Source organism: Neoarius graeffei, chromosome 3, assembly GCF_027579695.1.
Source record: "Neoarius graeffei isolate fNeoGra1 chromosome 3, fNeoGra1.pri, whole genome shotgun sequence".
Taxonomy (NCBI): domain Eukaryota; kingdom Metazoa; phylum Chordata; class Actinopteri; order Siluriformes; family Ariidae; genus Neoarius; species Neoarius graeffei.
This window is the reverse complement of record NC_083571.1, coordinates 93,332,518-93,359,023: the sequence shown is the minus strand read 5'-3', so window position 1 is coordinate 93,359,023 and position 26,506 is coordinate 93,332,518. Positions and strand designations below refer to the sequence as shown.

Sequence of the window (26,506 nt, the reverse complement as noted above, 5' to 3'; positions counted from 1 at the left end):
CAAACATTCAGGCTGTGTTCCTGTATTCTTTTAAAACAATTAATTTCAAAATTAATGTGTGGAGGATGGTCAAAGAAAAAAAAAAGAATATAACACTATATTTATCTCATCTCATCATCTGTAGCTGCTTTATCCTGTTCTACAGGGTCGCAGACGAGCTGGAGCCTATCCCAGCTGACTACGGGCGAGAGGCGGGGTACACCCTGGACAAGTCGCCAGGTCATCGCAGGGCTGACACATAGACACAGACAACCATTCACACTCACATTCACACCTACGGTCAATTTAGAGTCACCAGTTAACCTAACCTGCATGTCTTTGGACTGTGGGGGAAACCAGAGCACCCAGAGGAAACCCACGCGGACACGGGGAGAACATGCAAACTCCGCACAGAAAGGCCCTTGCTGGCCACGGGGCTCGAACCCAGACCTTCTTGCTGTGAGGCGACAGCGCTAACCACTACACCACCGTGCCGCCCCACACTATATTTATGTAAATCCCAATTGAGACTGGGCCAAAGACTCTCAGAGGAAGAAGTGGAAATTATTATAAATCACATCTATGCCAGTAAAAATATATTATTTGACAAGGTAACAACCCCTTAAAAAGGGAGCCAAATTATGGAAAGGTGAATTAAACGTAAATTAAATAAAGTGAAAAGAAAATGGTTGGACCTGAAAACAGAGACTTAAAAAAACCACAACCTGTATCTACTGTACATCACACTGCACATCACATTGACAATTTTTATTTTTATTTTTTAATCCTAGCAAAGTGTCTTGATGACTGTTGGAACCATACAACACTCATCTGTCAATGTGCCATCTCACACATTGATTTGGAAAATGAAACTAATATATATATCTCATCTCATTATCTCTAGCCGCTTTATCCTGTTCTACAGGGTCGCAGGCAAGCTGGAGCCTATCCCAGCTGACTATGGGCAAAAGGCGGGGGTACACCCTGGACAAGTCGCCAGGTCATCACAGGGCTGACACACAGACACAGACAACCATTCACACTCACATTCACACCTACGGTCAATTTAGAGTCACCAGTTAACCTAACCTGCATGTCTTTGGGGGAAACCGGAGCACGCAGAGGAAACCCACGCGGACACGGGGAGAACATGCAAACTCCGCACAGAAAGGCCCTCGCCGGCCACGGGGCTCGAACCCGGACCTTCTTGCTGTGAGGCGACAGCGCTAACCACTACACCACACATATATATATATATATATCCTTTACAGGGCTATTTAATACAAAACCCCATTTTTAGAGAGAATTATTGCCAATGTGCATCATCAGTTAATTTTAAATGAACACTTAGCAGATGCTGTTGTCAGGAATTCTGACCACATAGAGGAAATAAAAAAGCCCTCAAAAATACTGACTATGCGCTTTCATATTGGCCTGACCCTAAACAACCAAATAAATCAAATTAAAATCCAATCTCATACAGTGTCTTAATGTCAGATTGTGTTTTCCATTTCCTCCATCAACATTATCTGGCTAGTTTCATTACATATTTAACTTAATATCACGTATTTAGAATTTGCTCTATATTTGTCTACAGCTATGTAAAAAAAATAAAGTTATGAATAACACCAAAGAAAGTGATCCGGGTTGCTACTCTTTTAGTAGAATAAATCTAAGTATTTGAATATTCTTGTAACTGCTAAAAGAAATGTTTTATTCTTTTACTAACTTGGCAGAAAAAATTCAAAGCTTACACACAGTTTGCAGAGGGAAAGTTGCTGATAATGTCAGTTGACAGTTGACTGTCAGCTCTTTGGATCAACTAAGATCAATTCATTAGGGCAGCGAGGTTTTGAATATAAAGTCCATTGCAGTGAATGTCAGAAAGCTGATCAGAAACTGCAGCAGAAACAGAGAGGCTCCCGTAGTCAGGTATGATGGCTCCATCTACAATTAACCAGGAGAAGGGAGCAGAGAGACCTGTGAGTGTAGGCGGATTCTCTCATACTCTTTAATCCAATTTTTACTTTTATATACTTGTTAACAAATTTGATTTTGCATGTAAAAGATTTACATCATGGATAGTTCTCAGGGTATGCTGTTCATCTTAAAGCTATACTCCCTTTCAGATTTTTCAAGGTAGGTCATAAAAAGAATTTTGCCCGACACCCAATTATTTTTGTTTAGTGGACTGAAAGCTACTGAATTCGAATCACAGACTTCCAATTTTATTAGTTTTTTTTCATAGAACAATTAATGAATTTAAGGCCATGTAGCCCTAAATTCTCTGCTACTTTTTCCTGCTTCCATGATCCAATTCAAGATACTACGTCATGCATCACATGGTGGGCTTTCCCCGTTCACGCAAGGCATTGTGGGATACAAATTTGAAACAGGAGAGAATGTGAGTGTGTGAATGAAATGTGAAAGACCAACCACATTAACGGAACGCGAGAAGAAAAGACGTTATGTTGAGAAGGAAAGGAAACACAGGGCCAAACTAATACATATCGGCAGTCAGTGAACACTTCGCTGTGATCAGCTGTTCGTTTAGTGGCAAAATGATGTAACCATCAGTGCACGGTCAAAGGTAAACCTGCACATGAGCACACGGAATTCATTTGTCTGCTTGACTGCATGAAGTGAGCGATTTCATGCACATTATTTGCTAGGAAATCCCCTCAAATTAAATAACTTCCCAGCCTGATATTTTGTGAGATATTACAGAAATAAACATATATCACAATGACCAAATTTTAGAGGGAACTAAATTTCACCGATTTTCTAAAATCAAAAGGCCGTCTAGCTTTAACCTCAGTTTAGTGGTTCAGTAAAGTAGTCAGTGTGCCGCAAATGTGTTTCATCTTCTGCAAGAACTTTGAGAGATTCATATTAGAGTCAGTCTCATTTACTTGGAAGTGATACTTAATCAGGCTATCTAATTAATTTGTATCACTTCATTTTCATGAGTTAATTTCAAATTTAAGTTAAGCAGGGCGGCACGGTGGTGTAGTGGTTAGCGCTGTCGCCTCACAGCAAGAAAGTCTGGGTTCGAGCCCTGTGGCCGGCGAGGGCCTTTCTGTGCGGAGTTTGCATGTTCTCCCCATGTCCGCGTGGGTTTCCTCTGCGTGCTCCAGTTTCCCCCAAAGACATGCAGGTTAGGTTAACTGGTGACTCTAAATTGACCGTAGGTGTGAATGTGAGTGTGAATGGTTGTCTGTGTCTATGTGTTGGCCCTGTGATGACCTGGCGACTTGTCCAGGGTGTACCCTGCCTTTCGCCCGTAGTCAGCTTGGATAGGCTCCAGCTTGCCTGCGACCCTGTAGAACAGGATAAAGCGGCTAGAGATAATGAGATGAGATGAGTTAAGCAGAGAAGTTTTAGACTGAATGTATTCAGTGATCGTTAGAGAGCTCTTTATTCGGTTAGGAAGCGCTTGGTAATTAGCTGATAAGTTGAATAAATTGTGCTGGAGCAGGAAGGGGGGAAAAAAAAAGAGATTGTGCAGGCTCCCATGACTGAGTTACAAATCAGGAAATCTCATAATCAGTTAAACCAACTGACCATGGACCCTTATTGTTTATTGGAAGGTGCAATTATAGCAGCTATAATTAACAGGATCACACCCTACAAATATGGCAAACGGGAATATTTATTAAAAAAAGAGAACACATGCATTAATCACAACACAAATCTAAAGGCATAGGTTTTAGTACCTTGGTTTGAGCTGTTCGAAGGGAAGCGGTCTGATTTCTTGAGGGTTTTGAAGTGGACACGCTTGCTAGCCTGACTTTCTCCATACAGGCCGATAGAATGGACCTGGACTATGTAGTCCGTCTCCTCCTCCAGGTCCCAAAGCACACAGGCCCTGCTGGTGGTGTTTACCTCCCGGATAAACCGCTGCATGTGGCCATCCTGCTTCTGAAACCACAGCAAACATGCTGGCCTTAAATTAGCCCTTTCTTTATTCTGCTTTAATAATATAATGTTATTTATTATAATTTCAATGATAATTTCCACCTTTTCATTGTTACACCTCCAGACACAGATTCGAGCAATTCACATTTAACAGACTAAAAAAGGTTGTGCATTAAAGGTTTTGTTTTCAATGTGTAAAAAAAAAAAATCACACAATTGTCTAGAATGTCTTTGTATGCTTTAACATTAAGATATCCCTTAACTGGAATTAAGAGGCCCAGCCCAGACATGTTCCAGCATGACAATGCCCCTGTACACAAAGCAAGGTCAATAATGACATGGTTTGCTGAGGTTGGTGTGGAAGAACTGAAGTGGTCTGCAAAAAGCCCTGAACTCAACCCCAGTTAACACCTTTGGCATGAACTGGAACATCACTGCCCTATTGCTTTTATGCAAGAATGGGCACAAATTTCCACAACCACATTGGTGGAAAGTGGAACATCTTCCCTGAAGAGTGGAGGCTATTTTAGAGCCAACTCCAGATTATTGCCCATGGTACTGGAATGGGATATTTCAGAAGCACATAGGGGTGTGATGGTCAGGTTTTGGCCTTAAAGTGTACAGTGAGGTGAGGAAAATCCTAGGATTTACCAGAAAATTTGCCATTTTCCTAAGTTTTGTTCATACACCTTAGACATGAAGTGATAACCAACTCATTAGAACTCACTTCCTATTGATGGAAATATGGTATCTAGCATGTATACAGTCTGTCACTCCTGGGAAATTTACTTAGCTTGGATACAGCAACAGGAGTTGCTATTCAGAAATGGTAGACTCTGAGAACGTCTATAGATACTGTTGTTTCTCTGACCTTGTACACTTAATTAGCTTCCTGGTGAAATGTGCCAAGTGCCAGTTCTGAACACATGGAGACAATAGATTTTGGGTCAAATGTAAATTTTGGCTCCAAATGTAAAATGAGCTCCACAGCTTTTGCTTCACGCATTTGAAAACAATGGTGAAACATAATATACAGTGTCTTGCAAAAGTATTCATCCCCCTTGGTGTTTGTCCTGTTTTGTCGCATTGCAAGCTGGAATTAAAGTGGATTTTTTTGGGGGGTGAGCACCATTTGATTTACACAACATGCCTACCACTTTAAAGGTGCACATTTCTTTTTATTCTGTCACAAACAATAATTAAGGTGAAAAAACAAAAATCTGGAGTGTGCATACACTGTAAAAAAAGAATAGTTGAGAATACTTGAAATTTCAAGGCAACCGTCTGCATTAAGAATTTTATGTTTTGCCAACGATGTGCCCATGATAATCCAAACTATGATAACACTGTTATCTTTATTAAGAATTCTTAATTAAGTCAATTTTCATTTCCTCATTCTGCCAACATAGATTTCTCTTTTTGCTGAACAGTGGCATTCACAGTAGTACAAAAAGGCAATTGAGGTATTCACAATTTTTTTTGGGCTTTTTTCACCTTTATTTGGATAGGACAGTGTAGAGACAGGAAATGAGCAGGAGAGAGAGACAGGGAGGGATTGGGAAATGACCTCTGGTCAGGATCAAACCCGGGTCCCCGGATTTATGGTATGGCACCTTATCCACCTGAGCCACGACAACATGAACTTCAACTGGAGACAGAACCACATTGCCCAGCCCTTGCATTTGGGAGCGGAAACCCCGTGTCTTGGTCATTAAGAGCATGCGCTGAATAAACACCTGTGGCAATTATGTATTTTCGATTCAGATTATTCACTATTGTATATTTACACATCATTGAGGTGCACCCTATCAGTTTGATGTGGATTTTTCTGTTCGTTAATAATTATTCATATTTTCTTGTCCATTCAATTGTGAATATGGAATTACTTGAACAAAGCGTAATTCTATTTTTTACAGTGTAGGTATTCACCCCTTTTTGTATGAACCCCCTAAATAGCTGGTCCAACCAATTCACATCATCTCATCTCATTATCTCTAGCTGCTTTATCCTTCTATAGGGTCGCAGGCAAGCTGGAGCCTATCCCAGCTGACTACGGGCGAAAGGCGGGGTACACCCTGGACAAGTCGCCAGGTCATCACAGGGCTGACACATAGACACAGACAACCGTTCACACTCACATTCATGCCTACGGTCAATTTAGAGTCACCAGTTAACCTAATCTGCATGTCTTTGAACTGTGGGGGAAACCGGAGCACCCGGAGGAAACCCACGCAGACACGGGGAGAACATGCAAACTCCGCACAGAAAGGCCCTCGTCGGCCACAGGGATCGAACCCGGACCTTCTTGCTGTGAGGCGACAGCGCTAACCACTACACCACCGTGCCGCCCCAATTCACATCATAAGTCACATAATTAATTGATTAAGATCCACCTGAGTGCAATCAAAGTGTCACATGATCTGTCACATGATGTCTGTATAAATTAAACTGTTCTGGAAGGACCCTGACTCTGCAACACTACTAAGCAAGCAACATGAAAATCAAGGAGCCTCCAAACAGGTCAGAGACAAAGTTGTGGAGAAGTATAGATTAGGGTGACCAGACGTCCCGGTTTTACCGGGACAGTCCCGATTTGGGGTCGTGTGTCCCGAGTCCCGACAAAAGTCTGTCGGGACACGGATATGTCCCGGTTTTCACCACTCGCGGCATTTGCGACTGAGCAGCATGGGAATCATTAGCGGAGAAATGTCTGCATTTACTATTTTGATGAATTGGCAGGAATTGCAAACTTTCCTGGTTACTGGCCCTGTGGCATGGGTGTTTATTTAGCCACATTATTCCAGACAACAGAACGTGTTGCCATGCAACAATAAAATAAGCATTAACTGGTGCGAATGTTCTTTGTCTAGCAGCTAGCAGCAGTAATGCCGCAGCAATTATGCCAAAAAGAAAATGTACCTTTTCCAAAGGTTTACAGGGCACCTACCCCTTCCTCCGAGAGGTGCAGAACAATGCACGCGAAGCCGATTGCACACACTGTACATGCTTTGTTCTTGTACTGAGTTGGGTAGCCTATGTTGCAAATGCTGTGCGCTCCTGTGGGGGCTTTCCTCGGGCTGTCGCCCCTCTCCTCCTTTATTGCTGTTTTGTTTGAGTGTATATTTACGGAAGCCGAGAGAGGCCCTTCATATAATCTTTTTTTATTCACCTTGTTGTCCCGAGATAACGACATAATTAATTCAGGATCTTGAGAAAACAACACAACTAATTCGAGATCTCGAGAAAACAAAACCGTTATTTCGAGATCTCGAGAAAACAAAACAATTATTCCATGATCTCGAGAAAACAAAACAATTATTTCATGATCTCAGCTGGATCACTGTATTCCGTCGGTAGAGACGAAGCTGGGCCAGTCTTCTGCGGAGGTGCCGCGGACTAATTTTGAAATTATCCCTTATTAAAAGACTTAATGCAATCTCTCTCTGTGTCAACCCCTGATCAAAATATTGCCTTATTCGGTGATCGATTATTCCAGACATTCTAATGACCAAAGTTGCGTCTATACAGAATGAGAAATAGCCCCAAAGTCGGCATATCACAAGGCTCTTGGTGCACCTGAATGAACCATTTCTCAGCTGTTTACTCGAGATCATGAAATAATTGTTTTGTTTTCTCGAGATCTCAGAATAACGGTTTTGTTTTCTCGAGATCTCGAATTAGTTGTGTTGTTTTCTCGAGATCATGAATTAATTATGTCGTTATCTCGGGATAACAAGATGAATAAAAAAAGGATTATATGAAGGGCCTCTCGCGGCTTCCGTAGTATATATTCTCAAATCACTTGTCTCTTTTTTGTTTCTGTTTAACATACCATTCTGACAGTTTGGCCATATTGCTGTGTTGAACAGCTTGTTGCACCTTCCATTAAAGTGTTCACTTTTGTACACATCTTCTTGCTTTATTCATTCAGTTGTGGGGAATGGTTAGTAAGGTTGATTCTGACCTAGGCTATGTTGAGGTCACATATCTACTTTTTAAGTTCATGCTATAGTGCATACAATTTTAGAGATATAGCCTACACGTGCATATGCATTCTTCTTGGTGTTCTCACAAACAGGTGAAATAAATCAGTTTAAATTTGGCCTATGGACATAGCCTGGCCTATTCTCAGCCATTACAAAATCTGTTGTCTGACCATAATTTAACTGATCTGTATACCACTATGCTACTAGATAACAAAATGCCTGTTTGTTTAATTTCATGTGAGATGTTGATAAATGTGAGCGTCAACAAAATGATAAGAGCACCTCTCTGAGTGTCACGTTTACGTAAAAATAAGGTGTGCATGCACGAGCATGGTCGCGCGCAAAAGTGTCCCGGTTTCAGACTAGGGAAATCTGGTCACCCTAGTATAGATCAGGGTTGGGTTATAAAAAATATCCCAGACTTTGAATATCCCAGGGAGCACCATTAAATCCATTATAGCAAAATGGAAAGAATATGGCACCACTACAAACCTGACAAGAGAAGGCCATCCACCAAAACTCACAGACCGGGCAAGGAGGGCATTAATCAGAGATGCAACAAAGACACCAAAGATACCACTGAAGGAGCTGCAAAAATCCACAGCAGAGATGGGAGTATCTGTCCATAGGACCAATTTAAGCCGTACACTCCACAGAGCAGGGCTTTATGGAAGAGTGGCCAGAAAAAAAGCCAATGCTTAAAGAAAAAAAACAGAAGATACATTTGGAGTTTGCCCAACAGCATGTGGCAGACTCCCCAAATACATGGAAGAAGATTATCTGGTTAGATGAGATGAAAATTTAACTTTTTGGCCATCATGAGAAATGCCATGTGTGGCGCAAACCCAACACCCTGAGAACACCATTCCTACAGTGAAGCATGGTGGTGGCAGCATCATGCTGTGTGGATGCTTTTCATCTGTAGGGACAGGAAAGCTGGTCAGGACTGAAGGAAAGGTGGATGGCACTAAATACAGGGCACTTCTGGAGGAAAACCTGTTTGAGTCGGCCAGAGGTTTGAGACTGGGATGAAGGTTCACATTCCAGCAGGACAACGACCCTAAACGTACTGCTAAAGCTACACTGGAGTGGTTTAAAGGGAAACATTTAAATGTCTTGGAATGGCCTAGTCAAAGCCCAGACCTCAATCCAACTGAGAATCTGTGGCAGAACTTGAAGATTGCTGTACATCAACGCAACCCATCTAACTTGAAGGAGTTGGAGTAGTTTTGCCTTGAGGAATGGGCAAACATCCCAGTGGCTAGATGTGCTAAGCTAATAGACACATACCCCAAGGGGCTTGCAGCTGTAATTGCTCTACAAAGTATTGACTTTGGGGGGTGAATACCTATGCACACTCCAGATTTCTGTTTTTTCATCTTAATTATTGTTTGTGTCACAGTAAAAAAACAACAACAACAACAACAACAAAAACAACAGTTTGCACCTTTAAAGTGGCAGGCATGTTGTGTAAATCAAATGGTGCCAACCCTCCAAAAATCCATTTTAATTCCAGCTTGTAATGCGATAAAACAAGACAAACACCAAGGGGGATGAATACTCTTCCAAGACACTGTAATCAAACTCTTGTAATGTGTACACTCCTGTCATTGCGTATCTGTCTCCTTGGTTGCAAATCATGGTCTTTTAGCAAAACTTGTTCATGAATAGTGAAACATGACTTTTGTTGTAAAGTTTTATTCATAACTTAATTTACACCTGAGGTAAGTCTAAGCTGATCTACGGATAATTCATTTGATGACTCAATACAGAGTTGATTCAGAGTTAGTACAGTTTTAAATGAGATTTAACTAAGATTAAATGTTATTGGGAAAACCACTCACTTGATTGATGACCACATTTCCACTTTGTTGATTCCCCCCCCTTCCACTTTTATTGAAAATAAACACTTGAAGAAAAGTCGAGAGCTACGTCTAGGCTACTAGACTCAGAAATAGTTTGGAATACTTTTATGCTTTACTTCCAGCAATTCAGCTGCTGTTTACAAAAATATATTTTCTTATATTTCACATGCATATTTCAGTGCATGTCTAGGCACTCATAAGTATGTTGGAGAGCCTAACAAGAACAATGGGGCTATTTTAGTTAAGTGGTGCATTTAACTAAATGCCTTACATTTACAGGTGCAGTAGTGAGTTGCAAAGCTCAGTAAATGAGAGCAGGAAATGTCAGTTCAAACTCACTGTCTCTCAGCATTGAGTGGATTAATGGAGGTACTTCATTAATGAAAAAGCCAATCTGCAAAGCCATTAGTGGAGTTGAGAGAGCTTTGTTTCATAACATGACAAGCTGGTATATACAGTATGTTATTGATTAAATGGAGAATGCATTTGCTGCTTACACAGTATAAAGAGGACTTGAGTAAAGCATGCAGGTCTGTAATCACAAGATAGTCTTCAAAAGGAAACACTGATCGGTTTATATACTGGCATGTTACTGGACATCTCATCTCATTATCTCTAGCCGCTTTATCCTTCTACAGGGTCGCAGGCAAGCTGGAGCCTATCCCAGCTGACTACGGGCGAAAGGCGGGGTACACCCTGGACAAGTCGCCAGGTCATCACAGGGCTGACACATAGACACCCATTCACACCTACGGTCAATTTAGAGTCACCAGTTAACCTAACCTGCATGTCTTTGGACTGTGGGGGAAACCGGAGCACCCGGAGGAAACCCACGCGGACACGGGGAGAGCATGCAAACTCCGCACAGAAAGGCCCTCGCTGGCCACAGGGCTCGAACCCGGACCTTCTTGCTGTGAGGCGACAGCGCTAACCACTACACCACCGTGCCGCCCCCAAATGCAACATATAACAAACAAACTCAAAATGCAAAAGCAACGTTAAGTAATATTCATAGTGCTTAATACTGGCAAGTTTACTACACGAGTTGTTACATAGTTGAATCGATTTCTTAAGTAGAGAAGAATGTAACTGAATGCATTTACATACTTGATCAGTCTGATATCCGTATCCTAGGAATTGCCACTTGGTTTTCAAATGGACAGTCAGATGTTTGCGCGATGTTTTTTCTTTTAACCCCTTAGCTGTCATCCCTAATTAATTGTAATGTGCCGGGCATATCGGACAAAAATAGGTCAAAATTGGGATATTTTGATAATCTTTCTCTCACTTGTTCAGAACTTTTATATTTTTAATATTTGTATAGAAGAATCACAAAAAACACTGTTGTAGAGTAAAAATAACTTTAGTAATCAAAAACATCCCCAAGACAACAGGACTTGTCAATGAGAACCTGTCCATAAACATGAATTACTAGTACTTGAAAACACAATGTACACCAAGTAATTGGGTACCATTTTTATGATGGTCTTTGGTATGACCCAACCATGAATAGAACTCGTGATCTCCCAATTGAGCAGTGGACACGCTAACCAGTAGGCCAACTCTTAGGCTACGTTTACACTAGACCGTATCTGTCTCGTTTTCTTCGCGGATGCACTGTCCGTTTACATTAACCCCCCTGAAAAAGCGGGGAAACGGGAATCCGCCAGCGTCCACGTATTCAATCTAGATCGTATCAGCTCCGGTGCTGTGTAAACATTGAGAATACGCGAATACGCTGTGCTGAGCTCTAGCTGGCGTCTCATTGGACAACGTCACTGTGACATCCACCTTCCTGATTCGCTGGCGTTGGTCATGTGACGCGACTGCTGAAAAACGGCGCAGACTTCCGCCTTGTATCACCTTTCATTAAAGAGTATAAAAGTATGAAAATACTGCAAATACTGATGCAAATACTGCCCATTGTGTAGTTATGATTGTCTTTAGGCTTGCCATCCTTCCACTTGCAAGTAATAAGTGATATGCGCTGGGATCTCACACACAGCGGCTCAGTCCCGAATCGTGGCTTGTTCACTTCACTCGCGCGCTCTGTGAGCTGCGCAGGGCCGGAGTGCGCACCCTCCAGAGGGCACTCGCTGTTCAGGGCGGAGTGATTTGGAGCGCAGGATGCCTGCGGAGCCGAGCGTATCCGCGTATTGGTGTTGCTGTGTGCACGGCTAACGGTTTTAGTGTAAACGCGAATCGTTTTAAGAACGTTAATCTGATGATCCGCTGATTCGACGTAATGTAAACGTAGCCTTAGTAGCATGCCACTGTGAAGTAAAAGTAATGTGCCATGTAAGGTACATTAAAAGAGGTGTTTATGACGAGTAGTGCACGTCATAAGGCACAGCGTTAAAAGATTTCATGACGTACGTGACTCGTCCAAGGGCATTGAAGGGGTTAAGAGGGAGTGGCCATATGTATGCAGGGCTTTCTCCAGAAAAAAATATATCAAGCCTGAGTTTCCCAAAAGCATAGTAGCACAAAGATCATTGTTAAATGGTAGAGCGAATAGCACAATGAACACTCTCTGTCCTAGATAAAATGCTCTTATCGTTTAGAAGCTTTTGGGAAACCCACACCAGAGCAATGCTACTAATGTGGAGCCCGGCCTAAGGCTGTTAGGAGGTCCGGGGGCATGCTCCCCCAGAAAATTTTGGAATTAGAAACTTCAAATGGTGAATTCTAGTGGCATCTAGGGCTGATTATTAAATTTGCTTTTTTTAATTTACCTTGTCAAATATGCAACGGCATACTTTAAAGGGCAAAATTAGGTTTGGAATGAAAACACTTCATAGCACACCTCTTCATTTTACAATTCCAAGATGCCAGGAACAGAATTGAGGTCAAATCATGCAACAGCGCCATCTAACAACCAGCACCTGGAATGTGGTTTTATGTATGGTTGTGAATGGAAGTCAGTGAACGCAGCGAAACCCTTTATTTTCACTTCTGGGTTGAGCACCAGGATAGTTTAGACCTACAGTATATAATTACAATATCTTCCTATTTTTATAGTTATTACTCATTTTCAGAGGGGAATAGGAGATATTTACATGCAGAAAGTACTCTGCATTGTTCCATTTATGGTACTGATTTTTTTTTTTTTGGTGTGCAAGTGACAGCGTGACGCTGATGTTACACAGCACAGCAGAGCGCCACATATCCGCGCTTTGGGGGAAGCCCTGGTATGACAGAGCTGCCAATATTGCAATACTAGTAGTATCATGCTGCTGCCTCATACAGTATGAGTAGCCCAGACAAGATGGAAGAAGCCCAAAGCTACTGCTTTGCTATCCGTGAATTGCTCTTACAAACTACAAAGCACAGCATCATGTAACTAACACACTAAAATGCATCTTTTAAATTGAACAGCTTTGTTTAAAATGGGGGGCGGCACGGTGGTGTAGTGGTTAGCGCTGTCGCCTCACAGCAAGAAGGTCCGGGTTTGAGCCCCGTGGCCGGCGAGGGCCTTTCTGTGCGGAGTTTGCATGTTCTCCCCGTGTGGGTTTCCTCCGGGTGCTCCGGTTTCCCCCACAGTCCAAAGACATGCAAGTTAGGTTAACTGGTGACTCTAAATTGACCGTAGGTGTGAATGTGAGTGTGAATGGTTGTCTGTGTCTATGTGTCAGCCCTGTGATGACCTGGCGACTTGTCCAGGGTGTACCCCACCTTTCGCCCGTAGTCAGCTGGGATAGGCTCCAGCTTGCCTGCGACCCTGTAGAACAGGATAAAGCGGCTGGAGATAATGAGATGAGAATGTTTAAAATGGTTTAAAAAGTTCTATATGTTTTAGGAGATGTGAATTTATAAGTTGTAAGCTTCAGTTTGAACTAGCAAACCTGGTTAAATCTACAGGTTGATTTACTGGGACACAGACATTAAACTAAAGGATCTGTAAATAGGTAGATATTAGAATATGTGCATTATATGACCAAAGGTGTATGGACACACATGAGGTTCATCCCCAAACTGTTGACACAAAATCGGAAACACACAATTGTCTGGAATGTCTTGCATGCTATAGTATTACAATTTCGCTTCACTGGAATAAAGGGCCTAAACATGTTCCAGCATAACAATGCCCTTTTGCACAAGGTTGGAGTGGATGAACTTAAATGGCCCGCCCAGAACCGTGACCTCAACAAGCACATCTGGATGTGATGGTCATGTGTCCACATACTTTTGGCCAAATAGTGTATACATTTATTGTGTGTTATCTTGCAAGAGAACAAGTGAGTGTCATTTTCATGGCCATGATCAGCAATTTATTTCGCAGTTTACAATGTCCTTACACAAGAATTATTATTATTATTATTATAAGAATGTATGTTACATTTTAGTCATTTTTGTTGTCTTATTTTTAATTTTAGTCTAATTTTAGTCAATATTTTAGTCACAAGTTTTTCAGACAGTTTCATGATGCCAGTTCTAAAATGTGCCCTGCAGCTTTAAGATGGGCAAGAGGGGCCCTGCTGGATGGCATTTTTTTTTTCTTTTTTTGTCTCAGTATGCAACTGGTGTTGCTATGCAGAAGTTATGTGGAGTTAGCCACTGTTACTGTTTTGCTAGTTACTGAGTGAAGATGTCATTTTGTACACTGCGATGGTAATAACCACTACTTTCATGTAAAGCTGTTACTTTGTTCAGACCAACACTGTGTGTGTGTCCTGACTCATATACCAGTTAGAATTCAGGAGCATTGTGAAAGCCGAGTGAGTCCGATTCCCCGGGTTCCCAACTATGATCAGGAACGCGAAACAGGGAAGGTGAGGAGGTAACATAATGCAATGGATTTTGTTGAAGGATATTTCTCCTGACTGTAAAAATTCCCTTGAGAAGTAAGTTAGGTTGTCTGCCCGAACCCAGCCAGCTATTTCCTTTTGTCTTTAGGTCCCTTCACTGGCTTCCAGTAAGCTACAGAATTGACTTTAAAGCATTGCTGCTGGTGTACAAATCTCTAAATGGTACAGGGCCCAATTACCTCTCTGATATGTTGCAGTGGCCTAACCCAATCAGATCTACCAGATCGCAGCAGCAAAATTTACTGGTAAAACCTGTTGTTAAAACAAAGTGTGGTGAAGCAGCTTTTAGCTACTATGCAGTACAGCTATGGAACCAACTCCCAGAGGACATCAAAAATGCTCCTGCTGTTGGCAGCTCCAAATCTAGACTAAAGACCAAGCTGTTCTCAGATGCTTTCTGCTAACTGATAAATGTCATCATCTTTACATGCTTTAAACTTTACTTAACTTTTACAGTCTTTGCATGTCTTAAACTTTACTTAACTTTTATTCCATTTTATTCTGCTGTTTTTACTGAACTTTCTCTCTTCTTCCCCCTTTATTTTATGTAATTTTATTTTCTATTGTTTACTGTTTTGCTTTTACCTCTGTAAAGCACATTGAACTGCCACTGTGTATGAAATGCGCTATATAAATAAACTTGCCTTGCCTTGGCTTGCCTTTACTCGTCAGAGCATAATGAACAGAGATTTCGCTGTAGTTTTTATTGGCAAATATTTTTTCTTTTTTTCCATTTATGTTATAATTTAGTCATGAAATAAAAGGTCATCAATGAACACTTATTGTCAAAATTTTTGCTGACAAAATTAACAGTGGATGGAAAACTTTAGGAAAGTGATACAGTATTTACCTGCTGTAGGACTGAGAAGCCAATAATGATGTCCCCCTCTGGAACTTCCCAGGTCACTGTGGCTGAATCAGCTCTCAGATTCATGACTGACACGTTGACTGGAGCAGGTGGGCGGTCTACAAAATAGGGAGATTTACACTTTATTCATTTGTCCACTCAAACAAATTCAAACCAATGCCATTGTCACCTTAACTTTGACTGAAATGCACGGCATGGAAAGCACGATATCTATGAAATGTTATACCCCTCATTTCATTCAGTAATTGCATAATCTATTATTAAGAGTTGACAGCACTGACACTGAGCTGCACACATTCATCTGCAGGAGAGCTGAGTGGTGGATACATAATTAAATGCTCGAAATGACTTGCAATATATATATATATATATATATATATATATATATATATATATATATATATATATATATAAAGAGAGAGCGAGTACTGTGCAATAGTCTTAGGCACATGTGAAGAAATGCTGTAGACCAGAAATGGCTTAAAAAATAATGAAATAAAATGTTTCAACATTAAAAAAAATACTATAAACAGCAGTAAGCCATAATAACTTAAACAAAGTCAATATTTGGTGTGAGATGACCCTTTGCTTTAAAAAGCAATAGTAGTCTAAGGTACAACGAGTGCGGTTTGATAAGGAAATGAGCTGTAGGTTTTACTGAGCAGCTTACAGAACCAGCCACAGTTCTTCTAGACACTGTCACACTTGTTCCTTAATTTTGCACCAAAACCCAGTAGCCTTCTTTATGTTTTCTTTTTTCATCTGAAAAGTGCTCTCATGTAATATGCTGCTCAGATATAATTTTTTTCTGTAACATTTAATTTTGTGCTGGAAAATGAACGTTTGGAACTCTAAAATGTTTTTGTACTGACACAGTAATGTAAAAGTCATAAAATAGAAATCTATAACAAAGTTTGTATGAAAAAAAATAGGGGGCCTAAGACTTTTGCACAGTACTGTGTATATATATATATATATATATATATATATATATATATATATATATACATACACACACACACACACACACACACACACACACACACACACATATATATATATAAAAAGTAATTATTCCACAAAATCGAGTCGTACATGAGCTGATAGCCAACGAACCATGCAGCACCAAGTTGGCTATAAGCCATGTACAGCGAGATTGAGTGGAATAGCTGTTTTATTCTATCTACACTCACTGGATTTTGAGAAACAGTGCATTTTTATTTTAATTTTTTGCAAATTTGATAAATAAAAAATTTATACAAAATGTCCGACAAAATAATTTCTGCTTAGGATGTAAATAAATCAGTGAAATGACAGCAGCCATTTGTGAAAAATGCGATAATACAGGGCTGTGAAAAATCCGCGGAATTCCGCGAATTTGGCCACCAAAAATATAATTTTAGTAAATCATCTAATTTTGCAATAACAAATTGGGGGGGGGGGGGGGGGGGGGTAGTAGCCTGGGCCCGCCCATCCTACGTGTGACGCAACACGAGGGCCTGTTGCGAGCTTAGTCTGGCAAGGCAAGCTATCTCCAGCTCTTCCAAGCTCCCGAAAAATCGGGAGCCAATCAACTTTGAGCATCTCCAACGGCCCTGGGTAGAGGCGTGTTCAAGGCAGTGACGTAGTAGAACTGCGACCGGAAGCCATAGATTGTTTACAGAATCTATGCCGGAAGCGCTTCATTCACTAGAAACATTACGAACATGGAGCAGTGGCAAGCCTTTGACACAACGGTAGATGCTGTATTGAAAGCATTCAACGAGAAGTTCTCATTGAAAACGGAGCAAAGAGCAGCCCTGGAGGTATTTATCTTCTTCCTGTTACTCAAGCAGTTTCCGTCACGTCACATACGTCAGAGGAAAGAGTGATGTGATTGGTTTAAGCTTCGTCACAGCCTTTTCTGGCTTCGACCAGTAGCAAACTGAGGCATTTCAGGGAGGCGGGTCAACCACGCACTTTGGGAAACGGTTGGGCTTAATATCTTTGCCAGACCAAATGCTCGCAGAGCTTTGAAGTCGCGTTAGCCAGACTAGGGGGGTAGGGGTTGTTGTCTACCGACCGCTAGTAGTCTCGTACAGTGAGTGTCACCGAGCCGGCGAGTCTGGGAAAGAGCCTACCACAAATTGTTCTTTCTGTAACGACATTGTAATTTTTTTGGTATCTTTTTTTTTCTTTTGCGACAATGACAGACCAGTTTATGGCATTTGTCCCATGCTTACAAACCATGGCGCGAATCTTGTTTTCTTTTCGTTTTACCATTGTGCTCTTTAAACACGCTTTCGATATCAACGGTTTTGAAAAGGAGAATTTCGCGGTATGTCCGCGTCACGGAGGGACATCGTTCAGAGGGAGGACGGTGAGACCGACGATGTCAAAAACATTGACAAGGAAAACAGCATCAAAAATCCATGGAATTGGCGATGGCTGGAGTTTAAAGCCGGTAGTGAATATCTCCATGAGCACATACGGAAGATAAAAGAACCAGGGAAAGCTTACTGCATCTTGTGCCATCAGGATGTGAAGTACGGTTCTGGTGGAAGAACACGTTTGGTTGACCATGTTAAAGGAAAAAAAAACATGTAGAATTGGTGAAATTGAAGCTGTTGAACTATAGATTACCAGGTAGACCATCTTGTTCACATTTATTATTTATGTAGTTTTAACTTATGTTATTGTTCATAATGTTCATTGTTATCATGAATATGTAATGAAAGAGGGACCAAAAGAGCAAGGAAAAGCCATATAGAAAGTCAGAAAGAAAAGAGTAGGCTTTCTAAGCTGAAGAAACTGCTAACAAAGAAAAGGAAATAAATATAAATATTGACTTGTAAATAGTTGTATATAGTTTTTGACTAGAATCTGTCTAACATGAACACGAAAGACATTTTGGTATTGAATCAGTTCAAAAACAAGAACATTAGTGACTATTATTTAATAGTCAGTCTAGAATTTCCCCCCTGGAAAAGACATTATGGCACCCAATGAATTGATACAAATCGACACAAGAATATAAGTGAATTTACAATATGAGGTACGTTATTGATATATTTTCATTCTTCAAGTGAACCCTTATCAGTTAAAAGGTAAATCAGTTCAAATTGTATTATTTCAACATAATAATAACAGTTCAAATTAAATGGCATGGTTGAGAAAATATTTGCTTTCAGGAGATGCTTCAAATCTATCAATATACACAAAATATGTTCAGCTTCTGGGGCCCTGCGGCCCCCAGGCCCATGGCTCCTGGGGAGCTGCGCCCCCCAGACCCCCTGCTAAAATTGTTTCCTCGGATTTTGTCATTTCTATTTCACAGTCCTGATAATAATAATAATAATAATAATAATTCTCAAAAATAAAAAGATACATTCTTACCATCAAATACATTCATTCCATATTTTGTTGCTATTTTTGTATTTTTTGTGGTTTTGTTTTCAGCTAGAGTTTTTATTTCATCCTTGGTTGGTTCAGCAACACACGCCATCACTTTCTTTGTTTTTTGGCGGTTGGCAAACCAGGTGCATTACAGCCACCAACTGGGCTAGAGTGTGGAACAGGAGATATGGGGGGGGAGGAGACACTATTTGTTTTATTTAGCTATTTCTATTTCTGGGCGGCACGGTGGTGTAGTGGTTAGCGCTGTCGCCTCACAGCAAGAAGGTCCTGGGTTCGAGCCCCGGGGCCGGCGAGGGCCTTTCTGTGTGGAGTTTGCATGTTCTCCCCGTGTCCGCGTGGGTTTCCTCCGGGTGCTCCGGTTTCCCCCACAGTCCAAAGACATGCAGGTTAGGTTAATTGGTGACTCTAAATTGACCGTAGGTGTGAATGTGAGTGTGAATGGTTGTCTGTGTCTATGTGTCAGCCCTGTGATGACCTGGCGACTTGTCCAGGGTGTACCCCGCCTTTCGCCCGTAGTCAGCTGGGATAGGCTCCAGCTTGCCTGCGACCCTGTAGAAGGATAAAGCGGCTAGAGATAATGAGATGAGATGAATAATTCTTGAAAAAAAAGATACGTTCTTGACTTCAAATACTTTTATTCCATATTTTGTTGCTTTTTTGTATTTTTTGGGGTCTTCTTCTTCTTCTTCAGACTTTTTTTGGCAGTTGGCAAACCAACTTAAAGGTGCATTATCACCACCAGTTGGGCTGGAGTGTGGAACAGGAGATATTGGGGGGGGGGGGGGGGGGGGGCATGACACTATACTCTTTTAGCTATTTCTGTTTCTTTTAAATGCTTGATAATAAATTTGGGGGTTTTGTTTTCAAGTAGAGTTTTTATTTCATCCTCAGTTGGTTCAGCAAAACATTCCACCGTTTTATTTTTCTCTACTCATGGTATATGAACTGTACACTGTTCTTAACCATTATGTGACAATGGGTATACCCATCAATCTCTCTCTCTGTCTGTCTGCCTGTCAAGTTACACATGTCACTATGTCACTCTTGAGATACCAGTGATACTGACCTCTCCTGCACTCTGGACCTGCCTGATCCATCCTGATGCGCTACTTCTGGCTGAGGTTCTTATTGCTTCACTCCAGTGGAGGATGGCCCCATATGGGTGGCCTAAAGATACACGTGGAAGCAGTTTTGCCCAATGGCTTAGGACTACAATTGCCATGATGACTTTTGGACTAGGGCGGCATGGTGGTGTAGTGGTTAGCGCTGTCGCCTTGCAGCAAGAAGGTCTGGGTTCGAGCCCCGTGGCCAGTGAGGGCCTTTCTGTGTGGAGTTTGCATGTTCTCCGGGTGCTCCGGTTTCCCCCAAAGACATGCAGGTTAGGTTGACTGGTGACTCTAAATTGACTGTAGGTGTGAATGGTTGTCTATGTGTCAGCCCTGTGATGACCTGGCAACTTGTCCAGGGTGTACCCTGCCTTTTGCCTGTAGTTAGCTGGGATAGGCTCCAGCTTGCCTGTGACCCTGTAGAACAGGATAAAGTGGCTAGAGATAATGAGATGAGACTTTTGGACTCCAGTTGTCATGAACAGTTTTTCACTCAAGTCTCCATTAATAAACAGTTGATAACTTCAACAAAATAGACTATAATAAAATATATAGTGAGTTTAATAAAAAACTATAATGAATTTCCTGTTTACACAATTGCATTTTTTGACCGTAGAGGACGCACTTATAGAAGTGAGTTATTTATAATCACGCTATCTGTTATCACCCAAATGAGGATGGGTTCCCTTTTGAGTCTGGTTCCTCTCAAGGTTTCTTCCTCATGTTGTTTCAGGAAGCTTTTCCTTGCTACCTTTGCCTCAGGGATGTTCGTTAGTGATCGATTTATTAATTCATATATTTAAAATCTATATTTTTCTGTAAAGCTGCTTTGCAACAATGCCTATTGTTAAAAGTGCTCTGCAAATAAACTGACTTGACTTAAAGGTGAAAAATCGATTCTTGAACAGTCACTGCTCATCCCACTGTGGTTGAACAGGAAAATAAATGCAATTCATGAGAAATACTCAGTTCAATATTGCATTTTTGGTTGAATGAATTCTGTGATTGAGTTTGATTGAATTCTGGACACTGTATCCTATCCAGTGATTCTTGTTTTCTCTTTATTTCCAGCTTCGCAGCTGGGTGCTCTATCATGATTTACCAGGCAATTGACAAGCTAATTAGTCTCACAAAAGGCAAACTCCTAGGCAGGGCAGCACACAGTGACAGATTCAATTCCAGGAAGCATGCCTTTAATTCTGAGGCCAGAATATAGAATGTAGGTGAACACAGAAAAGGCTTCTGAACCAAGTATTTTCCTGCAGTTCCTTCAAGCAGCACACTAATTGGCTTTACGGTACATGTTTGTGTGGACGATTGAAACAGGAGAGTGTTTCTTTGCCCAGTCCTGATGTGCTTATGTCAACAAATGCAAGAACTTCATTGAATTATGTAACAGCTTTATGTAACATACAGTGTTTTGACCGTGTGTTTTAATGAAATTTTCCTTTTGAAACGCTGTAATTTTTAGTTTTGTAAGTCACACCAAGAAGGACATATCAAAGAGCAAATACAGCAAATGGTTAGAAAAAGAATGTTTTATGTTTAATTGTGACCCCAATTCCATCACCGCAGGCAATCACAGCCAGTGCGAGATGCACAATAACTCCCCAATAATGACACCACGGGAGGTCAGGAGAGTGACAGTAAATACTGACACTGCCGATATTTCTTTCCAGTTCACGATTATACACTGGAAACAAGGTCAATTACACAGGATTCTGCTGCTGTGGTCGATAAAATGCTATTGTTAGAATGTAAGTATGAATCAGAATCTCTCATATGTGTGAATATGTACCTGTTATGCCACAACTTTGTTGCTTCGATGCTGCCAATGCTGTTGACAACAAAATTCAAGCAGACTGAGTGAGTGTAACAGGTTTTTAAGATGTCCTGTAATCAGAACAAGTGTCTTAACAACGTCAAAGAATGGGCTCAATAGCAGATAAAAATGAGTGATATGAGAGCTTTGCTTCATGGAGATTGAACGCAGTTCTCTGAAGTGAAATGGGAAAATACACATTGAGCCACTGGGCAGAGTTAACCCAAAAAACATAAGGGGTGTTCACACGGCACATATTTGCATCGATGCTGCACCGATGTATTTTGTTGCGATATATCTTACACCGGTGTAAATTTTGTGGAGCGTTCACACGTCACAAACCTGCTTATTAGAGAGAAGCGTGTTAGCACCGGTGCAGCCCCACTTGCGTTCACATGGCAGTTTTTGCGACCGTGCTATACAATAGTAATAATGCGGAAATGAAATATGTGCATGCGTGAAAATGTACTTCCTTTTCCCGGTTGTCATGGCATCACCAAGCGCCGGGAAAACAACATGGATGAAGACACCAGTGTTGCCAGATACTGCTGACGTTTTCCAGCCCAAAATATGTTCAAATCCGCCAAAATGCACTTAAAACCGCCCAATCTGGCAACACTGGAAGACATGCAGTTCTGTTGTTGTTGATATTCGCCATTTTGGAAGCACAAAATACCAGGATGCAAATTATGCAATGCCCGTATGTAATCAACTCTTCTCACACGTAGCGAGTCTACCCCTGTAGCGTTCAGACGTCCCATTTTATATCGGTGCTGCCCCGCAAACTAGCATTTACTCCGGAGTAAATTTCTTAAACCACCTCCCGAGCAGGGTTAGATTTGCACCGGTTTAAGCAGCTTTCAGGGGCGACACCGGTATAACTTTGTACCGTGTGAACGCTCTACCGGGGCAGCCCCGGTGCTACACCGGAGTAAAAGTTGCCGTGTGAACACCCCTATAGAGGTTAGGGAACAGACAGAATGAGAAAGTACTCCAATGCTGGGATCAAACCCTAACCCTTCTGGGAAAAAGTGAGTGCTCTACAGCAGCGGTCCCCAACCTTTTTTGCGGCACGGACCGGTTTGATCTCAGACAATATTTTCACGGACCAGCCTTTAAAGTGTGGTGGATAAACTGTGGTATTTTCTAAATATAGTAATAAACGTGAATCCACTGTGTACTCGTATGCAACTTTATTAGTAGCATCCTCGTAACATCGCGTCAGCAACATAACATGAGTAATGTCCTCTCTCCAACATTCTTGGTCGCTGAGATAAGCGTCTTGACATGCGTCAAGAGCAGAGCATGTGAGTGGAGCGGACGAATTTTGAAAAGAGCGCGGAGTGGGATTTTTTTTTTCAAGGATGGGAAGGATGGAGCGAGGCAATGGCCCGCTCCAGTTTCGCCCCGTTACCGCTCACATCACGAGTCTGAAGCATGCCCAACGTGGCTCAGAATGAACGACAGCGGTGTTTGTTTGCCACCTGCGCTCCGCCTGCTCATGATGCGTTTAGAGGCGGCTTGGAAAAACGTGTTTCCACGTGTTAAAAATTAATTAAGTGGTTGTAATGGCTGTAAAAAGCGCGGGGGACAGAGGGCAGAGATACGGGAAGTGCTCCACGTCCGCTACGCGCATGCGTGCACATATTTTTTGAGCGAGCGTGGAGTGGAGCGGGATGCAATCTTGGTGGAGTGCTGAGCGGTAACAGGCGAAGCGGCATGGTGCGACATTGAGCGGGGAGCGAGCGGAGCGACCACCTCCGTGAGCGAGGACCGAAATTCTCGCCGCTCCACTCCGCTCACATGCTCTGGTCAAGCGTGAGTTATAGACGGATGTAACGGAGAGAATCCGGTCATTTTTCAAAATCAAACATCGTTCAGACTCAGATAATGAATGAAACGGAAATAGTGCAGGTTATTTATTCTTTCTGTGTGGCCCGGTACCAAATGACCCACGGACCGGTACCGGTCCGCGGCCCGGGGGTTGGGGGCCGCTGCTCTACAGATTGAGATATGGGGGAGGGGCAGGAAACATCACACTGAAAAGGTAAGGCAAAGGAAATGAGAACTAACTCGATGCAGAGGCAGGAAAATGGGATAAATCGGAAGAGGAAGAAAATAAAGGCTTGTTAAAAAAAGTAAACAACAGAGGGCAAAGCATAACCGAGAGTGAGAAATAGAGAGTGTGAGATGGCCATTTACTCGATCCACCAACCGATCTCAACTCAGAGAGGAATTGTAACTAGTGATAAGTGTCTTTCTTTCTTTCTTTCTTTCTTTCTTTCTTTCTTTCTTTCTTTCTTTCTTTCAAACTAAAGACCGCTACAACTGCAGAAACAGGGAATACTGTATACCATTTACCAGACTCATCTAAACAGAAGACTCGGCATATGAGTGTTTCACCCGCGGTTGTCCCAGGCGCAACCAGTTGTGGTAATGACTGAACTGAAAGATGGATGATGAAGTTCTCATGGAACTATGCTATTGCCAGAAAGAGGTCTGTGCCTTACTGTGCATAAATAGATATTACTTAGAGAGAAACACCCCCCCCCCACACACACACACACAAAATCTCTAGTGAAATGTTGGTAAATGAAACAGTTATTCTTTTTACAGATGTACACCAAGCAACAGTAGGAAAAGAGTGAGATAAACGTCCGGTGTTTAAAAATGTTTTCATTATTCAAAGAAATCACAGTCCCAACTATTAGGATTTTGTTGGCTCACAGGATGCTTCAGAGGCTCTTGAAAACACAGATTAAAGTTCACCTAGATCAGGGGTGTGTAAAGTCCAGCCTCAGGACTAAATGTGGCCTGCAAATAGACATTAACTAGCCCTCAATGCCTCTATTAGAATACATGACAGACTGTTAACACAGTTTGAGAACATGCAAGAGCCTTTTTCCTCCTTCTGACTACACCTACAAAACTAATATACAGAATTATATGTATCCATGGCTACAGAAAAAAAGTGCAAAGTTAACAGTGAGAAGGGGCAATTTCAAAACTACTAAGAAAACCTTTTTGTGAACTCTTGAAAGAGTCCTTAACTCAAGTGGATTTGCAACCAAGTGCTAAAAATGGGAATTTAGTTTATGTCCAATTACTTTTGATCCATGAAGCAGGGGACACACACTTTGCACATCATTAACGTCACCACAAAAGTGCTTCGGGGTGAACCACAGGGCTTCAAGCTCTATTGGGGACAGAGCCTAAAGGGAAAACAGCAACCAGTTACCACACAAATCTTCTTCATCTATGGTAATCGTACCCTGTTTAGCCCTAATGGTTGCATTGCTGAGTAGACTGTATCTCAAAGAAGCATCATTAGATGCAGCTTCCTGTCTTTGGACACAGAAAAAGCCTTTAACAGGTTTGAACAGCTTTATCTTTAAAATATTTGGATTTGATTCTATAAACTTTCACCCAACAATTGAAATACTGACAAATAATGTGATCTTTAAGGTCATTAACTTCCACTTGACATCACTCGCTGGGGGACTTGACCTCTTATTCCTCTTTGACCTGAAGAATTCGAGCCAATCTCAACTACAAATTTATCACTCTTTGGAAAATTCTCTGGTCACAAAATAAACCAATCTTTTTATGGAATAACAGGGAAACCTAAATCCCATCAGTGGCTCCAGCTGACTTGAAGTTCACTTTAAGTTGGTTGTCTCCTTCCTGTTTATGAAGTAAAATGATATCTGAACTTGACCCCATATTACTAGCTAATTACCAACTCCTCCTTTTTTGTAATTTTTTTGAAAGATGGAGGTTGTTACACATTTGTCTTCAAATAGCACACATTAATCTCATCTCATCTCATTATCTCTAGCCGCTTTATCCTGTTCTACAGGGTCGCAGGCAAGCTGGAGCCTATCCCAGCTGACTACGGGCGAAAGGCGGGGTACACCCTGGACAAGTCGCCAGGTCATCACAGGGCGCACATATTAATATACTTTATTAATTATTAATATAATAACAGGAATGTATTATATAAAATGTGTGATGACCTGGAAAAATCCTTCACATGGTCAAATTGGCATGACTTTCCTGAACTGAAATATCTCAGCCATACAAATATTATACCTATAGCATCTCACTGAAGACTGCAGTTTTTATTATGGGCATTTTTCCTGTCACTATAATTATTGGAAGCAGCTCTCATAAGCTAATTGATATTTATACTCTTGATGTAATATGTCTGATAGCTTTTTTGGAAAAGAACAGAAAGGCCTCCTATTATGCAATTGCTTAAGAATGTCTTTTTGTTTATCAGTGGAAAAATACATGTAAGCAATACATGTGGTGACAAAGGAAAAAAATCATCAAATGTTGTTGTGGCTAAAATTTGGAAAACAGCCAAGAATTATTGGTTTTATTTTCCACCTATATTAATTTGGTTAAATGGGGTTTTAACCAATTTTCTACCAATATTATGCATACACAATATAGCCAAACATATCTGTTCCAGCATGATAATGTCCCTGTGCACAAAGAGAGCTCCATGAAGACATGGTTGCCAAGTTTGGAATATAAGAATTCGAGTGTCCTGCACAGGACCTTGACCTCAACCCCACTGAACACCTTTGGGATGAACTGGAACTCTGACTGCATCCCAGATATTCCCAACCAACACCAGCGCCTGACCTCACTAATGCTCTTGTAGCTGAATGATCACAGATCCTCTTATGCTCTTATTTAGGCGACTTTATAACCATGCCTTGGCCTGCAAAGATCATGTTAGGTAAGGAG

At 41.5% G+C, this 26,506-nt stretch overlaps 1 protein-coding gene across 1 annotated transcript in view; it reads right to left on the bottom strand.

Annotated features, from left to right (window-relative positions):
• The window catches only part of fndc4a (fibronectin type III domain containing 4a), an 82,790-nt gene that overhangs the window by 33,879 nt on the left and 22,405 nt on the right, over nucleotides 1-26,506 (bottom strand). The window contains exons 2-3 of the mRNA XM_060916088.1: nucleotides 15,407-15,522; nucleotides 3,696-3,900 (exon numbers count right to left, since the gene is read on the bottom strand). Coding sequence (XP_060772071.1) covers nucleotides 3,696-3,900; nucleotides 15,407-15,522 — 321 coding nt within the window. The remainder of the gene's footprint in view (nucleotides 1-3,695; nucleotides 3,901-15,406; nucleotides 15,523-26,506) is intronic.